At 43.2% G+C, this 22556-nt stretch overlaps 1 protein-coding gene across 1 annotated transcript in view; it reads right to left on the bottom strand.

Annotated features, from left to right (window-relative positions):
• Positions 1–22556, bottom strand: part of ak3 (adenylate kinase 3) — a 38017-nt gene that overhangs the window by 3093 nt on the left and 12368 nt on the right. The window contains exons 3-4 of the mRNA XM_023983396.2: positions 11381–11553; positions 3283–3401 (exon numbers count right to left, since the gene is read on the bottom strand). Coding sequence (XP_023839164.1) covers positions 3283–3401; positions 11381–11553 — 292 coding nt within the window. The remainder of the gene's footprint in view (positions 1–3282; positions 3402–11380; positions 11554–22556) is intronic.

The raw sequence follows: 22556 nt of genomic DNA, 5'->3' as shown, positions 1-22556 counted from the left end.
TGTGTGAGCAAGGAGGCATACAAACCTGACTCCGTTACACCAGCTCTGTCAGGAGCAATGGGCCAAAATCCACCCAACTTATTGTGGGAAGCTTGTGGAAGGCTACCCGAAACGTTTGACCCAAGTTAAACAATCTTAAAGGCAATGCTACAAATACTAATTGAGTGTATGTAAACTTCTGACCCACTGGGAATGTGATGAAAGAAGTAAAAGCTGAAATAAATCTTTCTCTCTACTATTATTCTGACATTTCACATTCTTAAAATAAAGTGGTTATCTTAACTGACCTAAGACAGGGAATTTTTACTAGGATTAAATGTCAGGAATTGTGATAAACTGAATTTAAATGTACTTGGCTAAGGTGTATGTAAACTTCTGACTTCAACTGTGTGTGTGTATACAGTGGGGAGAACAAGTATTTGATACACTGACAATTTTGCAGGTTTTCCTACTTACAAAGCATGTAGAGGTCTGTAATTTTTATTCATACGTACACTTCAACTGTGAGAGAAGGAATCTAAAACAAAAATCCAGAAAATCACATTGTATGATTTTTAATTAATTAATTTGCATTTTATTGCATGACATAAGTATTTGATACATCAGAAAAGCAGAACTGAATATTTGGTACAGAAACCTTAGTTTGCAATTACAGAGATCATACGTTTCCTGTAGTTCTTGACCAGGTTTGCACACACTGCAGCAGGGATTTTGGCCCACTCCTCCATACAGACCTTCTCCAGATCCTTCAGGTTTCGGGGCTGTCGCTGGGCAATACGGACTTTCGGCTCCCTCCAAAGATTTTCTATTGGGTTCAGGTCTGGAGACTGGCTAGGCCACTCCAGGACCTTGAGATGCTTCTTACGGAGCCACTCCTTAGTTGCCCTGGCTGTGTGTTTCGGGTCGTTGTCATGCTGGAAGACCCAGCCACGACCCATCTTCAATGCTCTTACTGAGGGAAGGAGGTTGTTGGTCAAGATCTCGCAATACATGGCCCCATCCATCCTCCCTTCAATACGGTGCAGTCGTCCTGTCCCCTTTGCAGAAAAGCATCCCAAAGAATGATGTTTCCACCTCCATGCTTCACGGTTGGATGGTGTTCTTGGGGTTGTACTCATCCTTCTATTCCTCCAAACACGGCGAGTGGAGTTTAGAGCAAAAAGCTCTATTTTTGTCTCATCAGACCACATGACCTTCTCCCATTCCTCCTCTGGATCATCCAGATGGTCATTGGCAAACTTCAGACGGGCCTGGACATGCGCTGGCTTGAGCAGGGGGACCTTGCGTGCGCTGCAGGATTTTAATCCATGACGGCGTAGTGTGTACTAATGGTTTTCTTTGAGACTGGGGTCCCAGCTCTCTTCAGGTCATTGACCAGGTCCTGCCGTGTAGTTCTGGCTGATCCCTCACATTCCTCATGATCATTGATGCCCCACGAGGTGAGATCTTGCATGGAGCCCCAGACCGAGGGTGATTGACCGTCATCTTGAACTTCTTCCATTTTCTAATAATTGTGCCAACAGTTGTTGCCTTCTCACCAAGCTGCTTGGCTATTGTCCTGTAGCCCATCCGCCCCTTGTACAGGTCTACAATTTATCTGATGTCCTTACACAGCTCTCTGGTCTTGGCCATTGTGGAGAGTTGGAGTCTGTTTGATTGAGTGTGTGGACAGGTGTCTTTTATACAGGTAACGAGCTCAAACAGGTGCAGTTAATACAGGTAATGAGTGGAAGAACAGGAGGGCTTCTTAAAGAAAAACTAACAGGTCTGTGAGAGCCGGAATTCTTACTGGTTGGTAGGTGATCAAATACTTAGTCATGCAATTAAAATGCAAATAATTTACTTAAAAAATCATACAATGTGATTTTCTGGATTTTTTGTTTTAGATTCCGTCTTCACAGTTGAAGTGTACCTATGATAAAAATGACAGACCTCTACATGCTTTGTAAGTAGGGAAAACCTGCAAAATCGGCAGTGTATCAAATACTTGTTCTCCCAACTGTAATATATATATATATATATCTCAGCAAAAAAAAAGAAATGTCCCTTTTTCAGGACCCTGATTTTCAAAGATAATTCATAAAAATCCAAATAACTGATCTTCATTGTAAAGGGTTTAAACACTGTTTCCCATGCTTGTTCAATGAACCATAAACAATTAATGAACATGCACCTGTGGAACATTGCAATGTCTGTACTGTGAGACGCCTAAGATAGTGCTACAGGGAGACAGGACGGACAGCTGATCGTCCTCGCAGTGGCAGACCACGTGTAACAACACCTGCACAGGATCGGTACATCCGAACAGGTACAGGATGGCAACAACTGCCCAAGTTACACCAGGAATGCACAATCCCTCCATCGGTGCTCAGATTGTCCGCAATAGGCTGAGAGAGGCTGGACTGAGGGCTTGTAGGACTGTTGTAAGGCAGGTCCTCACCAGACATCACCGGCAACAACGTCGCCTATGGGCACAAACCCACCGTCGCTGGACCAGACCAGACTGGCAAAAAGTGCTCTTCACTGACGAGTCGCGGTTTTGTCTCACCAGGGGTGATGGTCGGATTCGCGTTTATCGCCGAAGGAATGAGCGTTACACCGAGGCCTGTACTCTGGAGCGTGATCAATTTGGAGGTAGAGGGTCCTTCATGGTCTGGGGCGGTACGTCACAGCGTCGTCGGACTGAGCTTGTTGTCATTGCAGGCAATCTCAACGCTGTGCGTTACAGGGAAGACATCCTCCTCCCTCATGTGGTACCCTTCCTGCAGGCTCATCCTGACATGACCCTCCAGCATGACAATGCCACCAGTCATACTGCTCGTTCTGTGCGTGACTTCCTGCAAGACAGGAATGTCAGTGTTCTGCTCTTGGCCAGCGAAGAGCCCTTGGATCGGAGGGTGAGGGCTAGGGCCATTCTCCCCAGAAATATCCGGGAACTTGCAGGTGCCTTTGGTTGAAGAGTGGGGTAACATCTCACAACAAGAACTGGCAAATCTGGTGCAGTCCATGAGGAGGAGATGCACTGCAGTACTTAATGCAGCTGATACACCAGATATTGACTGTTACTTCTGAATTTGACCCCCCTTTGTTCAGGGACACATTATTCAATTTCTGTTAGTCACATGTCTGTGGTACTTGTTCAGTTTGTCTCAGTTGTTGAATCATGTTATGTTCATACAAATATTTACACGTGTTAAGTTTGCTGAAAATAAACGCAGTTGACAGTGAGAGGACGTTTCTTTTTTTGCTGAGTTTTTATATGGCTCAGGTTTTCGACGCCACCTGTAGTACTCCAGCACAGGTTGTGTCTGGTTCTCGTATGCCTTTAGCCTCCTGGTGACGGTCTCTGGTGTGTCATCATCTCTCTGAATCAGAGGCTCTCCGGTGACGTCATCAAGGCCCTGTAGGCAAACCAAAACATACCAAACAGTCCGTGAGTGTGTAAAGAAAAGGTATATTGGACAATTTAGTAATGCAGTGAAGTCCTGTATTAAAAAAACAGTTTCAATTATTTGAAGCTTATTAACTTTAGAGGCGACAAGTGCAGGACAAACGATTTGGCTGTTAAGCCGTTGTCAATGTGTCCAACGTACTGCCATAGTATGTCAATTGTAAACACCACAGCCCAAGCCTGTGTTGTATATTATGAGACATGCAGGGAGGGGGAAAACCTGTATGCCTATAGTTAGTAGCAAAACATGACCTATGAGGACCTTGCTTTACCTTGAGAGCTCTCAAAAAAATTGCCACATACTTTAAACTCCTCGTGTGACCATGATGACGAAAACACTCGAACAAGTGATCACATTGAACAAGACTTTTCCCACTCCTCAAAGACGTGAATAGACCCTTGAGAGAGCACACTGTTAAAATAAAGTGCTTTGAAACACAAAACTAGTGGCAACTGAGCTGCCACCAACGCAAAGGAGACAACCTTAACTTGGCTGGAGTATTGAAAGACATCATCCTGAGATGTTTTGAAACATGACGCAGTTTGTTGGTACACCACTTAATCAAGTATTGTGCAACACCTTGCCGGGGACTGGGAGCACTCCCGGAAAATGTTGAAAACACTATTGGTGTTTCAAGTTCTGTTTAATGCAGAATTAGATACCTTCTTCTGGGGTATTTTCATTGATTTATGTATCTGATCATTTGCCAGTTTAAACAATTTTGGCAGGATCTGTTGAGCATAGTGTTTAATCCACCAGCAGTAACTGGATGTTTAGCAGCAAGCATTGCAGGATACTGTATTTGCCTCTACCAAAAGTTTTTGTAAATGTGGGAGTGGGTCATCTTCTTATTGAACTTCATTTTGCCTGACAGTTTTGATATCCATTCATCATGATCCATTACACATCATGGCACAAGCTGCTAACATAGAAGTATATTTTTCTTATTTCACACATGCATATGTAAAGGACATCACGCTGCTTGCTTAGCGAGTACCCCTTCCTCCCGATTTGGCCCATACCTGGCGCAAACTCGGGACCTCTGCTTTGCTAGCACATGACCGCCCTAATGAAGCTTCTTCCCAGTCACACGCCACACAAAAAGCTAGCTATACGCTTCATGATGAAGAGCAAGTTTCACACATCCCCATGTGCTACACATATAACATTGTGTAAAATATATATATATTTTTTAAATGTACTACCCACAATCCTCTAAAAACATATAGGAAGTGCAAGGAAATTAAAACCAGACCTCTAATTAGTATAATCACAAAGTGTTCTCTCTTTGCTCATAGAAAATATACTTTCAGTCCAATTTGAGAAGTTGGATTTATTCGTAACATTTTTGGTTAAATTAATAAAAAATAAAACAAATTGCATTATTTATATTAAGTACATGTTGGTTGTTTTTTGAGTCAATTTCAATTCATCCCAGATTTTTTTTTCTTTGTGGTTGAGTGTTTAAAATTCCAATATCATAACACTTACAGTGCATTCGGAATGTATTCAGACCCCTTCCCTTTTTCCACATTTTGTTACGTTTCAGCCTTATTCTTAAATGGATTAAATAAATGTTTTCCTCATCAATCTACATTGACGATGAAGCGAAACCAGGTTTTGAGAAATGTTTGTAAATATATGCAAAATAAATAACTGAAATATCTTATTTACATAAGCATTCAACCCCTTTGCTATGAGACTGGAAATTGAGCTCAGGTGCATCCTGTTTCCATTGATCATCCTTGAGATTTTCCTACAAGTTGATTGGAGTCGACCTGTGGTAAATTCAATTGAATGGGCATGATTTGGAAAGGCAACCACGTGTCTATATAAGTTCCCACAATTGACAGTGCATGTCAGAGAAAAAACCAAGCCACAATGCCGAAGGAATTATCCGTAGAGCTGCGAGACAGGATTGTGTGGAGGCACAGATCTGGGGAAGAGTACGAATAAATGTCTGCAGCATTGAAGGTCCCCAAGAACACAGTGGCCTCCATCATTCTTAAATGGAATAAGTTTTGAACCACCAAGACTCTTCCTAGAGCTAGCTGCCTGGCCAAACTGAGCAATCGTGGGAGAAGGGCCTTGGTCAGGGAGGTGACCAAGAACCTGATGGTCACTCTGACAGAGCTCCACAGTTCCTCTGTGGAGAAGGAAGAACCTTCCAGAAGGACAACCATCTCTGCAGCACTCCACCAATCAGGCTTTTATAGTAGAGTGGCCAGACGGAAGCCACTCCTCAGTAAAAGGCACATGATAGCCCGCTTGGAGTTTGCCAAAAAGTACCTAAAGGACTCACAGACCATGAGAAACAAGATTCTATGGTCTGATGAAACCAAGATTGAACTCTTTAGCCTGAATGCCAAGCATCAAGTCTGAAGGAAACCTGGCACCATCCCTACGGTGAAGCATGGTGTTGGCAGCATCTTGCTGTGGAGATGTTTTTCAGCGGCAGGGAGTGGGAGACTAGTCAGGATCGAGGGAAAGATGAACGGAGCAAAGTACAGAGAGATCCTTGATGGAAACCTGCTCCAGAGCGCTCAGGACCTCAGACTGGGGCGAAGGTTCACCTTCCAACAGGACAACAACCCTAAGCACACAGCCAAGACAACGTAGGAGTGGCTACGGGACAAGTCTCGGAATGTGCTTGTCCCGCCAGAGCCCAGACTTGAACCTGATCGGACCATCTCTGGAGACCTGAAAATAGTTGTGTAGCGACGCTCCCCGTCCAACCTGACAGTACTTGAGAGGTTCTGCAGAGAAGAATGGGAGAAACTCCCCAAATACAGGTGTGCCAAGCTTGTAGCCAAGAAGACAGAGGCTGTAATCGCTGCCAAAGGTGCGTCAACAAAGTGCTGTGTAAAGGGTCTGAATACTTATGTAAATGTGATATTTCAGTTTCATTAGCTTTGTCATTATGGGGTATTGTATGCAGATTGATGACCAAAAAATTTACAAAAAGAATACATTTTAGAATAAGGCTGTAAGTATTTAGAGGGCAGGTTGGTCAGGATGGTGCCCGTGTTTACAGATTTGGGGTTGTACCTGGTAGGTTCATTGATCATTTGTGTGAGATTGAGGGCATCTAGCTTAGATTGTAGGATGGCCGGGGTGTTAGGCATGTTCCAGTTTAGGTCACCTAACAGTACGAGCTCTGAAGATAGATGGGGGGCAATCAATTCACATATGTTGTCCAGGGCACAAATGGGGGCAGAAGGTGGTCTATAACAAGCGACAATGGTGAGAGACTTATTTCTGGAAAGGTGGATTTTTAGAAGTAGAACCTCAAATTGTTTGGGCACAGACCTGGATAGTATGACAGAACTCTGCAGGCTGTCTCTGCAGTAGATTGCAACTCCGCCCCCTTTGGCAGTTCTATCTTGTCGGAAAATGTTGTAGTTAGGGATGAAAATTTCGGGATTTTTGGTGGCCTTCCTAAGCCAGGATTCAGACACGGCTAGGACATCCGGGTTGGCAGAGTGTGCTAAAGCAGTGAGTAAAACAGACTTAGGGAGGAGGCTTCTAATGTTAACATGCATGAAACCAAGGCTTTTACAGTTACAGAAGTCAACAAATGAGAGGGAATGGGAGTGGAGCTAGGCGCTGCAGGGTCTGGATTAACATCTACATCACCAGAGGAACAGAGGAGGAGTAGGATAAGGGCTATAAGAACTGGTCGTCTTGTGCGTTCGGAACAGATAGTAAAAGGAACAGGTTTCTGGGCGCGGAAGAATAGATTCAAGGCATAATGTACCGACAAGGGTATGGTAGGATGTGAATACAGTGGAGGTAAACCTAGGCATTGAGTGATGATGAGAGGTTTTGTCTCTAGAGACATCATTTAGACCAGGTGAGGTCACCACATGTGTGGGAGGTGAAACAAACGGGCTAGCTATGGCATATTGAGCAGGGCTGGAGTCTCTACAGTGAAATAAGACAATCGTCACTAACCAAAACAGCAATGGACAAGACATATTGACATTAGGGAGAGGCATGCGTAGCCGAGTGATCATAGGGACCAGTGGGAGGCTAGGCGAGCTGGAGACACGGTGATTCAGACAGCTAGCGGGCCGGGGATAGCAGGCTAGCAGAAGGGCCTTAGGGAGGACCTCGCGACGGAAGAAGTCTGTTGTGGCCCCCTCGGACGGTTACGTCGGCAGACCAGTCATGTTGGATTGGCAGGGCTCCGTGTAGGCAGTTAAAGGGTCCAGGCTAATTGGCAAAATAGGTATTGTAGCCTAAGAAATTTTCTGATGGTCCTCTTCAGCTAACAGTACGATATGCTCTAGACAGCTAGCGGGCCGCAGCTAGCAGGCTAGCGGATGGGCCTTCAGGGGACGTCGCGACGAAGGAGCCTGTTGAAACCCCTTGGGCAGATTTCGTTGTTGAGATGTGTCGGTTACTTGAACTCTGTGAAGCATTTATTTGGGCTGCAATCTGAGGCTGGTAACTCTAATGAACTTATCCTCTGAAGCAGAGGTAACTCTGGGTCTTCCATTCCTGTGGCGGTCCTCATGAGTGCCAGTTTCATCATAGTGCTTGATTGTTTTTGCGACTGCACTTAAGGAAACTTTCAAAGTTCTTGAAATGTTCTGTATTGACTGACATTCATGTCTTAAAGTAATGATGGACTGTTGTTTCTCTTTGCTTATATGAGCTGTTCTTGCCATAATATGGACTTGGTCTTTTACCAAATAGGGCTATCTTCTGTATATCCCCCTACATTGTCAAATCACAACATGAAGCTGGTTGAGAGAATGCCAAATGTGTGCAAATGTCATCAAGGCAAGGGTGGCTATTTGAAGAATCTCAAATATAAAATATATTTTGATTTGTTTAATACTTTTTTTGTTACTACATGATTCCGTATGCGTTATTTTTACTATTATTCTACATGTATGAAATAGTAAAAATATTGAAAAACTCTTGAATGAGTAGGTGTTCTAAAACTTTTGACTGGTAGTGTACATGTTTCAAGCAGACCATAGTCCCTGTGCCTAAGAAAGCGAATGTATCCTGTCTAAATGTCTACCGCCCGGTAGCACTCACGTCGGTAGCCATAAAGTGCTTTGAAGGGCTGGTCATGGCTCACATCAACACCATCATCCCGTAAACCCTAGACCCACTCCAATTTGCATACCACCCCAACAAAAAAACACAGATGACGCAATCTCGATTGCGCTCCACACTGCCCCTTCCCACTTTGACAAAAGGAACACCTATGTGAGAATGCTGTTCATTGACTACAGCTTAGCGTTCAACACCATAGTGCCCACAAAGCTCATCACTTAGCTAAGGACCCTGGGATTAAACACCTCCCTCTGAAATTGGATCCTGTACTTCCTGACAGGCCACCCCCAGGTGGTAAGGGTTAGCAACAACACGTCTGCAACGCTGATCCTCAACACGGGGGCCCCTCAGGGGTACGTGATTAGTCCCCTCCTGTACTCCCTTTTCCCCCACAACTGCGTGGTCAAGCACGACTCCAACACCATCATTAAGTTTGCTGACGACACAACAGTGGTAGGCCTGACAACCGCCGAAGATGAGAGCCTATAGGGAGGAGATCAGAGACCTGGCAGTGTAGTGCCAGGACAACAACCTCTTCCTCAACGTGAGCAAGACAACAGGAAAATACAAGGTAATTATTTACAAATGATTTACAAGTAGGCTATGGCAAGCTTCTTACTTACTGTTGTGAATGTGAAGAAATTAAAACAGTGGGAGGTCTCAATTTAAATGGAGGAATTTCGAACATGCAGCTGTCATGTTAAATGCCGAATAGACCTTGCCGTGAAATGCTTACTTACAGTAAGATTATTTCACTTATAATTCACTATCACAATTCCAGTGGGTCAGAAGTTTACATACACTAAATTGACTATGCCTTTAATCAGCTTGAGAAATTCCAGAAAATTATGTCATGGCTTTAGAAGCTTCTGAAAGGCTAATTGACATCATTTGAGTCAATTGGATGTATTTCAAGGCCTACCTTCAAACTCAGAGTGCCCTTCTTTGTACAATCATGGGAAAACAAAAAAAATCACCAGACCTCTGAAAAAAATGTGTAGATCTCCTCAAGTCTGGTTCATCCTTGGAGCAATTTACAAACGCCTGAAGGTACGATGTTCATCTGTACAAACAATAGTACGCAAGTATAAAACACCATGGACCATGTAGCCATCATCTCTGTCTCCGAGATGAACGTACTTTGGTGCGAAAAGTGCTATCCCAGAACAACAGCAAAGGACCTTGTAAAGATGCTGAGAAACAGGTACAAAAGTATCTATCCACAGTAAAACGGGTCCTATATAAGACAACCTGAAAGGCCGCTCAGCAAGAAGAAGTCACTGCTCCAAAACCGCCATAAAAAAATCCAGACTACGGTTGCAACTGCATATGGGGCAAAGATCGTACTTTTTGGAGAAATGTCCTCTGGTCTGATGAAACAAAAATAGAATTTTGCCATAATGGCCATTGTTACGGTGAGGAAAAAGGGGATGCTTGCAAGCCGAAGAACACCATCCCAACAGTGAAGCACGGGGGCAGCATTATGTTGTGGGGGTGCTTTGCTGCAGGAGAGGTCTGTTGCACTTCACAAAAATAATGGCATCATGAGGTAGGAAAATTATGTGGATATATTGAAGCAACATCTCAAGACATCAGTCAGGAAGTTAAAGCTTGGTCGCAAAGGTCTTCCAAATGGACAATGACCCCAAGCATACTTCCAAAAGTTGTGCCAAAATGGCTTAAGGACAACAAAGACAAGGTATTGGAGTGGCCATCACAAAGCCCTGACCTCAATCCTATAGAAAATTTGTGGGCAGAACTGAAAAAGCAAGGAGGCCTACAAACCTAACTCAGTTACACCAGCTCTGTCAGGAGGAATGGGCCAAAATTCACCCAACTTATTGTGGGAAGCTTGTGGAAGGCTACCCGAAACGTTTGACCCAAGTTAAACAATTTAAAGGCAATCCTACCAAATACTAATTGAGTGTATGTAAACTTCTGACCCACTGGGAATGTGATGAAAGAAATAAAAGCTGAAATAAATTATTCTCTCAACTATTGTTCTGACATTTCACATTCTTAAAATAAAGTGGTGATCCTAACTGACTTAAGACAGGGAATTTTTACTAGGATTAAATGTCAGGAATTGTGAAAAACTGAGTTTAAATGTATTTGGCTAAGGTGTATGTAAACTTCCGACTTCAAATGTATATCTTTCGCGTCAGACTCATATTATTATTATTTTTTTCAGTTCGAGGTGATTAATCGCTGTTCTGATATCCAGAAGCTATTTTTATGTCATAAGAGACGGTAGCATCAACATTACGTACAAAATAAGTTACAAACAATGCGAAAAAACACCCCACTGGCGTCATTCTTATCATATTCCACATGTTCTGTCTGAAATGAGTACAATAACGTTCAAGGACATTTTTATATGAATACCCATATTTTGATAACATGAGTGTTAGATGGTTGCATGGTGGATTAGGACAATTAAGAGCTTTTAAAGAGCAGCGGTATATTCATATAAAGCTAGCTAACGACAAGAGCAACTGTGTGTTGGGAGAGATGGAACAAGACATAGCTGCCACATCAGAGTTTTTACTATCCTGTTACCTGGTTATTACATGTGTAGTAACATTCTAATTACAGTGTGATAAGGCCTGTGTAAAATGTGGCCATACACATTTAGAGCAGAAGCGTCACTATAACTCAGTAGTCTCTACATTTCAGTCATTTAGCAGATGCTCTTATGCCTTGCTCAAGGTCATAACGACAGATTCATCACCTTGTTGGCTCAGGGATTCGAACCAGCGCCCTTTCAGTTGCTGGCCCAATGCTCTAACGGCTAGGCTAGCTGCCACCCTTTATCTAGCTGTCATATACATCTGCGGCTCATTGACCCAACTTACAGCGATCTTGGGTGGGTTGAAGTCTATGTTGTAGACACGTCCGCTGGGCAGATGGAGCCAGCGAGAAGTCAGTCTCTGTTTGATGGTCTGGTAAGGCACTTCCAGGTTGATGACTGTGTCCACACTGCACACGTTGTCCAGAGACTCTGCCTGAGACACGGTACGGGGGAACCCTGCCAGACAGGAGAGACCCAGTCATAACCTTAGAGATATACACCTAGTGTACAAAACATTAAGGACACCTGCTTTTTCCATGATAGACTAACCAGTTGAATCCAGGTGAAAGCTGTACGCCCTTATTGATGTCACTTGTTAAATCCACTTCAATCAGTGTAGATGAAGGGGAGGAGACAGGTTAAAGGAGGATTTTTAAGCCTTGAGACAATTGAGACAGCGTGGACTTAAGAAAACAGCAAAGGGAGCACACCCCCGATATCCACATCGAACGGGACAGCAGTGAAGGTTGGAAATTGTGAAGTTCCTCGGTGTACATACCACCACTTTCTGAAAGGCACTGATACATGGATTCTTTCTATAAATAATTGGGCCAATGTGGGACATCTGGGTATCAACATTTTCAAAATGGTTTGAAACTAATAAAAAGGATTTTCATGCAGTTTCACACGTGTAGAACTAATGTGACATTGTTATTAATCTTGACTAAATAGATTTGTGTGTATGCCATTGTCGTTTATTAGAAACATTTTTTCTGTGCCGGACTCAGGCACATATAAAGCCATGATAGGGGTAGCATAGAATCTCACCGTTTGGAATCTCACCATTGCTGTTTCTATGATTGAGAAAGTGGCCAAAAACCAGGTAAATTTGGAATGAACGATTAAAAAGAAAGCCAAACATTAGATGTCATTCATAATAACTGCACATGGTTTTACCGACGACAAGAGTATGCAACACACTTCAATTGACGCGTCGGGACACAAGCGGAAGTGACAATCTCTCTAACAAAAAACGGATCAAAAATGAAACACAGAATTATTTGATGGGAGCAGGAGAATTATTACATTGGCTACATAATGGCAAGAACTTTTCAAAGCACCCAAATTGAGGAAATGAGCTGATTTTCAAGGTACGCCTATTCCAGTACTTGTATTTCTGAGCTCGAAGTTCAACTAGGTTGACTTGAAGCCCCTTTGTATTGGTTAAAATTGCAGGTGGAACATGGAATAACCAAGTATTTGTCATGTTGATTTCGAATGACCAAATTCATATTGTGAAGAGCCCCACTAGCTGATGTGATTTGTACATAGATATCCAGAATAAATTAATCAGGAAATACATTGGGTGTTGCACAACTAGCCTTTCCTACACAATTGCTCATAGTTAGAACTGTGCTTCCAATCGAGGCACAAAAACATGTGAAAACATGGAACTCATTACCTTGATGCTTTCCTGTTAAAATGAAACAAGACCCCGCTGCAATCAAAAGCAGACCACATAACAGATGCTCAACATCAATTCGTATGGATATTGGATCCAACGTGGATCCAGGCACAACTGTCTATCACCGGCGTACGCAAAATATTTCTGGACAATCCTCGCAAACAATTTTTTTTTTCCAGCCACTTGGGCGTTGTTGCAGTGCAGTAGCTATCACAAAGCCTGGTCTCACTGGACTGTCATTTTGGCAAATTTCTTCCCGGAGCAGATGTGTGAAAAATATCCCGGCGTAGCTAATAGGCGGGACACCAAACGACGCATTCCAACAAGTATTATTTAGGTTTAAGTATTCAAGGATAGGTGACTCTTTCAGCTAGAGAGCAATTTCATTTTTGCGATGCAAAAACTAGTTTGGAGTTGTGTGCCCATGAGAACCTGTTTTCACCCCGTAACATAAGGAGGACAAGAAATTGTTACGTAGTTACACTGCATTTCTGAGATCTCTTACAAAAAAAACTGTCTGACAGCTAGAGCAGGATTCTTTACAGAGGTTCAAGTTCAATGGATAAATTTAACCGCCGGTTTAAGTGCTAAACTTTGCTTACTGACGTGTACACTGTAACGTTACTGCATGATTGTAGGGGCGCTTTACTAACGTGTTAGTCTATTAGCTATGTTAACTATGACGTACTTTAGCATAATATGGCTGACAACGATGTATGCTGTAGTAGTAGCGGTTATTGACTGTTTGGCTTAGGAACAGTTGTTGGAGGCCGGTCCCATACAGCATGGTGTGTTGTGCACTTGAAGTCAACAAGCGAAGGGAAAGTTGAGAGGACGGAGAGTGCGGAGGAATACAACTTTCGGCTGCTATTGAAGTGAACTGGTGTTTATTCGTGAATTCAGCGGGTGTATCATTATATCTGCCGATTCTGTTTTTACAAACGTTCTTTCAATGGAAGCAAACAGAACAAACGGATAACCATACCTGAAATTTGTCCAATAGAAACTCTTCGTTTGTTGTTTTTTTTTTTTTTTCACAAACAGACTAAATGATTCACCCTATATAGCTAGATCGCAGGACAAGAGTGTGCAAAGGTGGTATTGAGATGTGTCCAACTGTCTGTCGCCTCATATTTTAATTTGTGTCACCTCACGCTGCTTAAACTTTCATTCCATAGCTAGCGTTGTAGCAAGCTCATGGGTATAGGCGAAGTATAATTTAGTAGCCTAAACCTGAATCACTGTTACATTGAACTGGTTGAATGGATATGAATGACAGTTGCAATTTGCTGTAATAGAAGAGGCCATGCTCAGTGGAATTTTTGTTGTTGTCCTCCCGCATCTTAAACGGCACTGGGCTATGAGCACCACTATATCTTATGTAAATGACATCGAAACAAAATGCTGATTATAATCTAAGGAACTTATCAAAACAGGTTGTAACAAGTTGTCCGATGTTAGGAAGTCCTCACTGGTTACCCCTCTTTTTATAGAAGACCATAATATAGATAAATGGTCGGGGCACCCTTAATGGCCAGGGGCCCTAAGCAACCGCTTATCAATCAATCAAATTGTATGTATATAGCACTGTTTTACATCAACAGATGTTCACAAGTTGCTGTACAGAAACCCCAGCGTAAAACCCCAACAGGGCAAGCAATGCAGATGGAGAAGCACGGTGGCTAGACTAAGCTATTGAAGCATTTCTAAGTTATTTCTTCCCAAGAATATTGGGTAATTATCATACATGTATAAGTCAAATGATGTGGCATCTGCCACTTTACTAGGGATGCCAAATCAGAGTTATTCTGGATGTAAGCACAAAACTGCACATACAGAGAAGATAGGAAACAGAGAAAATAAAAAAAAGTGTTATCCACAAGAGGATGCAATGAAGCATTGGCAATGGAAGTCTGAAAAAGCCTCTGAGTTCTCACACTTTCCTACATTATGGTGTGGTGTATGCTGATCAACTGACCCCGGGGAGAAATATGCAGATCAGGGTGCAAAAAAGTTACCCAAAGTTTCTCTAATGACCCCTGGCCTAAACCCCTGGTCTTCCTGTCTAACTACTTCTGGTTTTGTTGAAGTCGTGCTTCTTGACAGACTACTTACAGAAATAGCAATAGGACCAACACCTTTGCAAGATAAAGTCTCCCCCCTACAGTAGCCAATAGTATTTGGTCTTCGTCGGACTGATGATAAGACGAAACAGTTCAGTCTCCAGGTCCACCATTCATAACTAGGTATCTTACTGCAGTTAGTCGAGCCCTGAAGAGAGTGACAAGGACCCCCATACACAAATCATTAAGTGGGAAGAAGAGTCATTGTGAAAAGACCGCTTTAGTTTGAAACAATTCACACAACCTGTATTTCACATAGACCTACAGCTAACAGTAAACCTGGTGCACAGCGTAACCTAATTATTAAACGAGCTGCTCCCGAAGCTTTCTAACAGGTGAAGTCAAGTGGATTCTGTGATTTAACTGCAACATGTTATCACATTGCTCCAGCTCTTACCTTGGCCTGAAGTCCCATCAGATATTGAGACATCATAAACTGAAGAGTAGCCTATCAGCGGACAACTGACTTCAAGGACTTCATTCCCACTCTCCGCCTGCGCCTTTGTAATCACACTGGAATGATTATGAAGACACTAAAAAGGCAATAGAGTTTCTATTTCAGAACACAAACCAAGTGCAAAACCAGGACGAAAAGACTCCGTTGTATTGCCATACCATCTTCCACAATCTGTGAATCTACGTTAGCAGTTAAATATGTACATTTGTAAGCTAACCACACAAGGCACAGCAAGCATGTTGCCAGTCCTCAAAGAAGGCCCAATAGTTCAAAGAATGCAAAAAGCCTGTATATCCAAACACATATTTTCAGTGTGGAGTGTGCAGCCACTCTCTGCTCTAGACGAGAAATTGAGATCCACCAGTAGGCTATATTAGCATGCATATGGTCCTGCTGCCAGCCCGTCTATGGGTCCTGCACAACCCCCTGCCCGGACTGTCAAGGAAATTCCGTTCTTGCGATTGGGACAACGACCAATTAAGTGAAAGGCTGAGGGGGAAATGTTATTCTGGCTTAAATGAGGAAATGATCTTTATGAGTTTTTCTAAACCTATATAGAAATATATAGTTAACTGCCAAAATCAAAGGAAAACAGTGAGTAAATGAGGGTGACAACGTATATTGAAAGCAGGCTGCTTCCACACAGGTGCTGTTTCCTGAGTTAATTAGCATCCCATGCTAAAGGGTCAGGTTTAAAATGCCCAGTGCGCCATTATGTTGTGCTCACCATGGCTAGAATAAAGAGATCTCAGTGACCTTACCAATGCGATGTAGAAGATTCGTGAGCTGTGGGGAAAAAGGGTCTCAAACGGACATAGGGGGTTTAAAGTAGTGTACTCCAGTCACCACGAACCCCAACCCAATTGAACACTTATTGGGAGAGTCTGGAGCGGGCCTGAGGATCAGGTTTATCACCGCCTTTATATGGAATGTGGAGGTTTGTTCATTTCTCGACTTGTAAAGAGACAGGATGTTTTTATGTCCTTAGTTTACAGGTTATGTAAGTATACTAACTCTATTTTCTGGGACAAGATCAGGATTTGTAGAATAATGTTCTTAGTGAGAAGGCACAGGTAAAAGATGACAGCTCTGAGATGTGTGTGTTCCTGCGTGTCCTTCTTTCTGGCAGAACATGTAAAAAGAGTTTGGTCCCATGGCTTCACGAGCCTGAAATATATAAATGGAGTTTTGTCACACAGCTAAATGCCACAGATGCCTCTAGTTTTGAGAGAGCGTGCAATTGGCATTTGCTGACTGCAGAATATTGGCCACCAGAGCTGTTGCCAGAAGCTATTGAATGTTCATTTCTCTCACCATGAGCCGCCATCCACATACGTAATTTTAGAGGAAATTTGGCAGTATCGTTCACCAACTCAGACCACATGTAACTACGCCAGACCCAGGACCTCCAAATTCAGGCTTCTTCACCTGCGGGATCGTCTGAGCAAGCCACCCTTAACAGCTGAGGAAACTGTGGGTTTGCACATCCGAAGAATTTTAGTACAAACTGTTCAGAAAAAACGCCGTCTCAGGGAAAGCCATCTGCGTGCTTATCATCCTCACCAGGGTTTACCTGACTGTAGTTGCATCGATAAACGGATCAAGTGGGCAAAATGGTCCCCTTCGATGCCACTGGCATGCTGGAAAGTGTGCTATCTCACGGATTAGATTGGTTTCACATGTACAGGGCCAGATGGCAGACAGAGTGTATGGCATCGTGTGGGCAGAGGTTTGCTGCATGTCAATGTTATGAACAGAGATTGCCCCATGTGTGGCGGTGCGGGTTATGGATATCGGCAGGCATAACTTACGGAACCACGAACCAATTGCCATGTAATCTTATGGCAATTTCGAATGCACCGTGACGAGCGATCCTGAGGCCCATTGTCGTGCCATTGTGCAAAGATCTGTACACAATTCTAGACCTAAAAAGGCCATGGCCGGCATTCTCACCAGACAAGTCACCATGGAGCATGTTTGGGATCGCTCTGGATCGACGTGTATGACAGCATAATATCAGCAACTTCGCACAGTTTGTGAAGAGGAGTGGCACAACCTTCTAAGCGCACAATCAACAGCCCTTGATCAACTCTTTGTGAAGGGAAGTGAGTTGCGTTGCATGAGGAAAATGGTGTCACACCAGATTACTGATGGTTTCTGATCACAGGCCCCTATCTTTTTTTAAGGTATCTGTGGACCATCTCAGATGAATATCGTATCATCTTTGCAATGTATAGAAAAAAAACTGATAGCCACATCTGTACATAAGCTCTCTCTTTACTCAGTAACATTGATGAAGCACCATTTGGCAGCAATTACAACCTCGAGTCTTCTGTGGTATGACGCTGACAGCTTGGCAACCTGTTATTTGGGGAGTTTCTTCCTATTCTTCTTGTGCAGATCCTCTCGGTTGGATGGGGAGCGTCGCTGCCACAGCTATTTTCAGGTCTCTCCAGAGATGTTCGATCGGGTTCAAGTCCGGGCTCTGGCTGGGCCACTCAAGGACATTTTAGAGACTTAGTCCCGAGCCGCTCCTGCGTTGTCTTGCTGTGTGCTTAGGGTCGTTGTCGTTGGAAGGTGAAACCTTCGCTCTGGGCAGTAAGGCACCTACCACATTATAAAATGTTGTTCTGGTTCGGTGGCAGAGCTCATTGAAATATTAACCATTGTGTAGAAATTATACCCAAATATGCAAAGGAGGATATTGCATATTTTCTACTTTGTGTTATACCTATTATAGATACATCACCATTGAAGAGAAATGAATTCATATCCATAATTTGCATTTCTGTGTAGTACAGATCAGGGACCCATTGATGAATTTACGTTACCGCACACATAAAAAAACAAAGGGGAGATTTTTGAGAATCGTTACTAAATCTTGCATCTGACCAGTTCTTCCAACAAATGTATTTTTTGCTCAAATGTAAATTGTTAAAAGTAGTCCTTGTGTTAGACTATGGTTTGTAAAACTTTGAAATCAATGGTTTTTTGTTTTTCATATATTTTAAGTGAAAAATCTTGAGTCTCATCGCAATTCTGTTACCTGGAATTGCCGCATGACCAGCTTTCTGTTTTATGCTTGCAGAATTGGGGTCTTCTGAGATAGGTAAATCAGTAAGAGGACAGCTCTGATCCTTGTGTTTTTCTGTCTCTTCTCCGGACTCCTGCAGAGCTGGGTCTTCTGATGAAGTGGTATAATGTGTATATGATGTAAATAGTGAAGATCACGCTTGGAAGCTTTAACTCCTCCATGTCTCCCTCTCCCTGCAGAGCTGAGTCTTAGCGTGGTGTTGCTCTGTGTGTGCTGTGTCTCTCTCCTGTGCAGGCTGGGTTCTTAGGCTTTGTGTGGCTCTGAGTGGGTCTGTGCTCTCTCCTGGCAGAGCTGGGGTCTTAGCTGTGTGTTGCTCTGTGTCTCCTTCCTTCTCCTGCAGAGCTGGGTCTTAGCTTTGCTGTTGGCTCTTGTGTGTCCTGTGTCTCCTGCTCCTGCAGAGCTGGGTCTTTAGCTTTGTGTTGCTCTGTGTGTCTGTGTCTCCTCTCCTGGCAGAGCTGGGGTCTGTAGCTTTGTGTTGCTCTGCTGTTTCTGTTGTCGACTCTCCTGGCAGAGTGGAGTCTTCTGAAGTGCACTAATGTGTTACATGTTAATAGTAAAGATCACAGCTCTGAGCTTTATTTTCCACGGTGTCTCCTACTCCTTGCGAGCTGGGTCTTCTGCATGAAGTCATGCCATTGAGCCAGGGTCAGCTGGTTACCGTGATGACGTCATCTCCCGTCTCATCCTGACAGAAGATGAGGAACATAGACCGGAGCAGCTGGCTGTGGATGGTAAGCAATAAGCACCTGCCCCACACTCTATACCAGCAACAGATAGAGGGATAAAAACTGGGGAAATATAGAAAAAAGGTGTATAATAATACAATATAGCTTCTTGAGCACCAAGGAACAGGGTTCACAGGATTACAGAAAGGACACAAGAAGCGGTGGCATAACCAAGCAAGCCACTCTATCATGTGAAAGACATGTACCATGTTTATCTCTCAATACCACACGTTGACCACAAGTGAAGTTTGACTAGTACAGTAGGTTGGTTATCTTTGATGACAGCAACCTAGATCGTTGTCCAATTCCTTAAGAGGCTAAGTTCATTGAGTCTAGTATACCAAATCTGGAAGTCAATCTGATTTTATGGTTCATGAGAAGAAGATTTGTAGCAGTAAGCATTGTGCTTAACGTGCATCTTAGATACAATGCAGGCCATATTGAATGCAGCAACAAAACAAAACAATATGTAATGTAACGGATGTAATGAGTCTAATGCAAAATTCTGAGAGTGAATCTGATGTATGGGTCCATGAGAAGTATTATTGCCAGATGATTTTGAGCGGTTACACATGCAAAGAATGAGTTGTTAATAGATTCCTTGTTTTTGTGAGATATCAATACCAAAGTATCAGTGAGGTTCATCTTAGGGACATCCATGATAGCGATGACAAGCTTCAAGTTTGATAAGCCATTGTGAGTGGAATTACAGTGGTTTTAATCCCTTAGACTTTCTCAAGCTAAGTCGTGGGTAACAGTTCTTTTAGCTAATGTTCCACTCCTTGCCACTCCTGTCATTTTGCCAAAGGACTGGCCTTTTGGCAATGTAGTGAGAATCCGGGCACAGTTGCTGATTGGTAGCTGAAACATTAATGTTAAACATGAACATGCGTTGCAAATTTGGCCAATATGAATTTAGAAACAACAAATAAAACGATACCGTTACGACCTGCTGCGGTCACTCCCCTGTGAGAAGGTCAGTGTCAATTCTTAGGGTTCATGTTCAAAGTGGCTAGGAAAGGACTAATGTGAGAGAGAGAAATAATGATATGAAAATATTAGCTACAAGTTTCAATCAAGCCACTTTTTGCTTCAGTTGCATCCCATTTAAAACGGGGCAAAATTGAGTTAAAAATTGATACATCATCCAAAGTTGTATTAATAACTTCACCATTCTCAAAGGATATTCAATTCAAAAAAATTATGGGGTTTCTGTATGTGTCGGCCAGTGACAAAATGTCAATTTAACAATTAAAAATTTGGGCTGAAATGGGGAAAAAGGGGTGTGAATATTTTCTGAAAGGCACTTGAACAGCAAGCTGATGAACAGGAAGTTGCACCTGCATTCATTAGACTACTGGTCTTTAGGCATGCACGTGCACACACACACACACACAACACACACACACACACAGCACACACACACACACACACACACACACACACACACCACACACACACCACACACACAACACCACACACCCACCACACACACACACACAACACACACCACACACACACACACACCACACACACACACACACACACACACACACACACACACGCTTATTATGCTCATCTTTTAGGCACAGCACAATTCGTCTCTATCACCAGCGGCTCTCTAGAAATTAGCCTGCGAACTAGTTACCCCAACACAGGCTTAGGTAGGGTCACTCATCAGATGAGTAAGAATCAGCTTTAGATGTATCTACATTGAACAGACCTTGATAGCTTTCATGCTATTTATTACAACTTTGTAATTGTTTTATAGATTAATAGATGTATGCTTTTTTGTGGGGAAAAGCACACTGTATAAACATGTCTCTAAATGGGGTTAAAAACCTTAGGCCACTTAGTATGACACTAATATTGTATGTGATGAAGGGGAATGGACTATCAGATCAGACTTTGTCTGCCCATCACCCTCTGAACTGGCACCAACATACACAATCCACGTCTCTCAATTGCTCTCAAGGCTTAAAAATCCTCCTTTAACCTGTCTCCTCCCCTTCATCTACACGATTGAAGTGGATTTAACAAGTGACATCAATAAGGGCGTACAGCTTTCACCTGGATTCAACATGGTTAGTCTATCATGGAAAAAGCAGGTTGTCCTTAATGTGTTGTACACTAGGTGTAGATCCTAAGGGTATGACTGGGGTCTCTCCTGTCTGGCAGGGTTCCCCCGTTACCGTGGCTTCAGGCAGAGTCTCTGACAACGTGTGCAGTGTGGGGACCAGTCATTCAACCTGGAAGTGCCTTACCAGACCATCAACAGAGACTGACTTCTCGCTGGCTCCATCTGCCCAGCGGACCGTGTCAACAACATAGACTTCAACCCACCCAAGATCGCTGTAAGTTGGGTCAATGAGCCGCAGATGTATTTGGACAGGCTAGATAAAGGGGTGCAGCTAGCCTAGCCGTTAGGAGCATTGGGCCAGCACCTGATAAAGGGCGCTGGGCAGATGGAGCCGAGCGAGAAAGTCAGTCTCTGTTTTGATGGCTGCTGGTAAGGCACTTTCCAGGTTGATGACTGTGTCCACACTGCACACGTTGTCCAGAGAGCTCTGCTGAGGACACGGTACCGGGGGAACCCGTGCCAGACAGGAGAGACCCAGTCATAACCTTAGAGATATACACCTGTTGTACAAAACATTAAAGGACACCTGCTTTTCCATGATAGACTAACCAGTGAAATTCCAGGTGAAAGCTGTACGCCCTTATTGATGTCACTTGTTAAATCCACATTCAATCATGGTAGATTGAAGGGGAGGAGAAGGTATAAAGGAGGGATTTTTTAGCCTTGAGACAATTTGAAGACGCTGGATTGTTATGTGTGCCATTCAGAGGGGGAATGGGCCAAGACAAGAGTCTGATCTGATGAGTCCATTCCCCTTCATCACATCAATATTAGTTGTATATAAGTGGCCTAAGTTTTTAACCCATTTAGAAGACATTGTTTATAACATAGTGGCTTTTCCCCACAAAAAAGCATACACATCTATTAAATCTATAAAAACATTTACCCAAAGGTTGTAATAAATAGGCATGAAAGCTATCAAGGTGCTGTTCAATGTAGATACATTAAAGCGAATTCTTACTCATCTGAAGCGTTTTATGGAGTGGCAGGCCTTTTTACCTAAGCCTGTGTTGGGGAACCTAGGTTCGCAGGCTAATTTCTAGAGAGCCGGCTGGTGATTAGAGACGAAGTGTTGCTGTGCCTAAAATGAGCATAATTAAGCGTGGTGTGGTGTGCTGTGTGTGTATGTGTGTGTGTGTGTGTGTGGTGTGTGTGTGTGTGTGTGTGTGTGGTGTGTGTGTGTGTGTGGTGTGTGTGTGTGTGTGTGTGTGTGTTGTGTGTGTGTGGTGTGTGTGT

Source organism: Salvelinus sp. IW2-2015, linkage group LG4q.1:29 (genome assembly GCF_002910315.2).
Source record: "Salvelinus sp. IW2-2015 linkage group LG4q.1:29, ASM291031v2, whole genome shotgun sequence".
NCBI classification, from domain to species: domain Eukaryota; kingdom Metazoa; phylum Chordata; class Actinopteri; order Salmoniformes; family Salmonidae; genus Salvelinus; species Salvelinus sp. IW2-2015.
The sequence above is the reverse complement of the archived record's forward strand: the minus strand, read 5'-3'. Positions and strand labels throughout refer to the sequence as shown.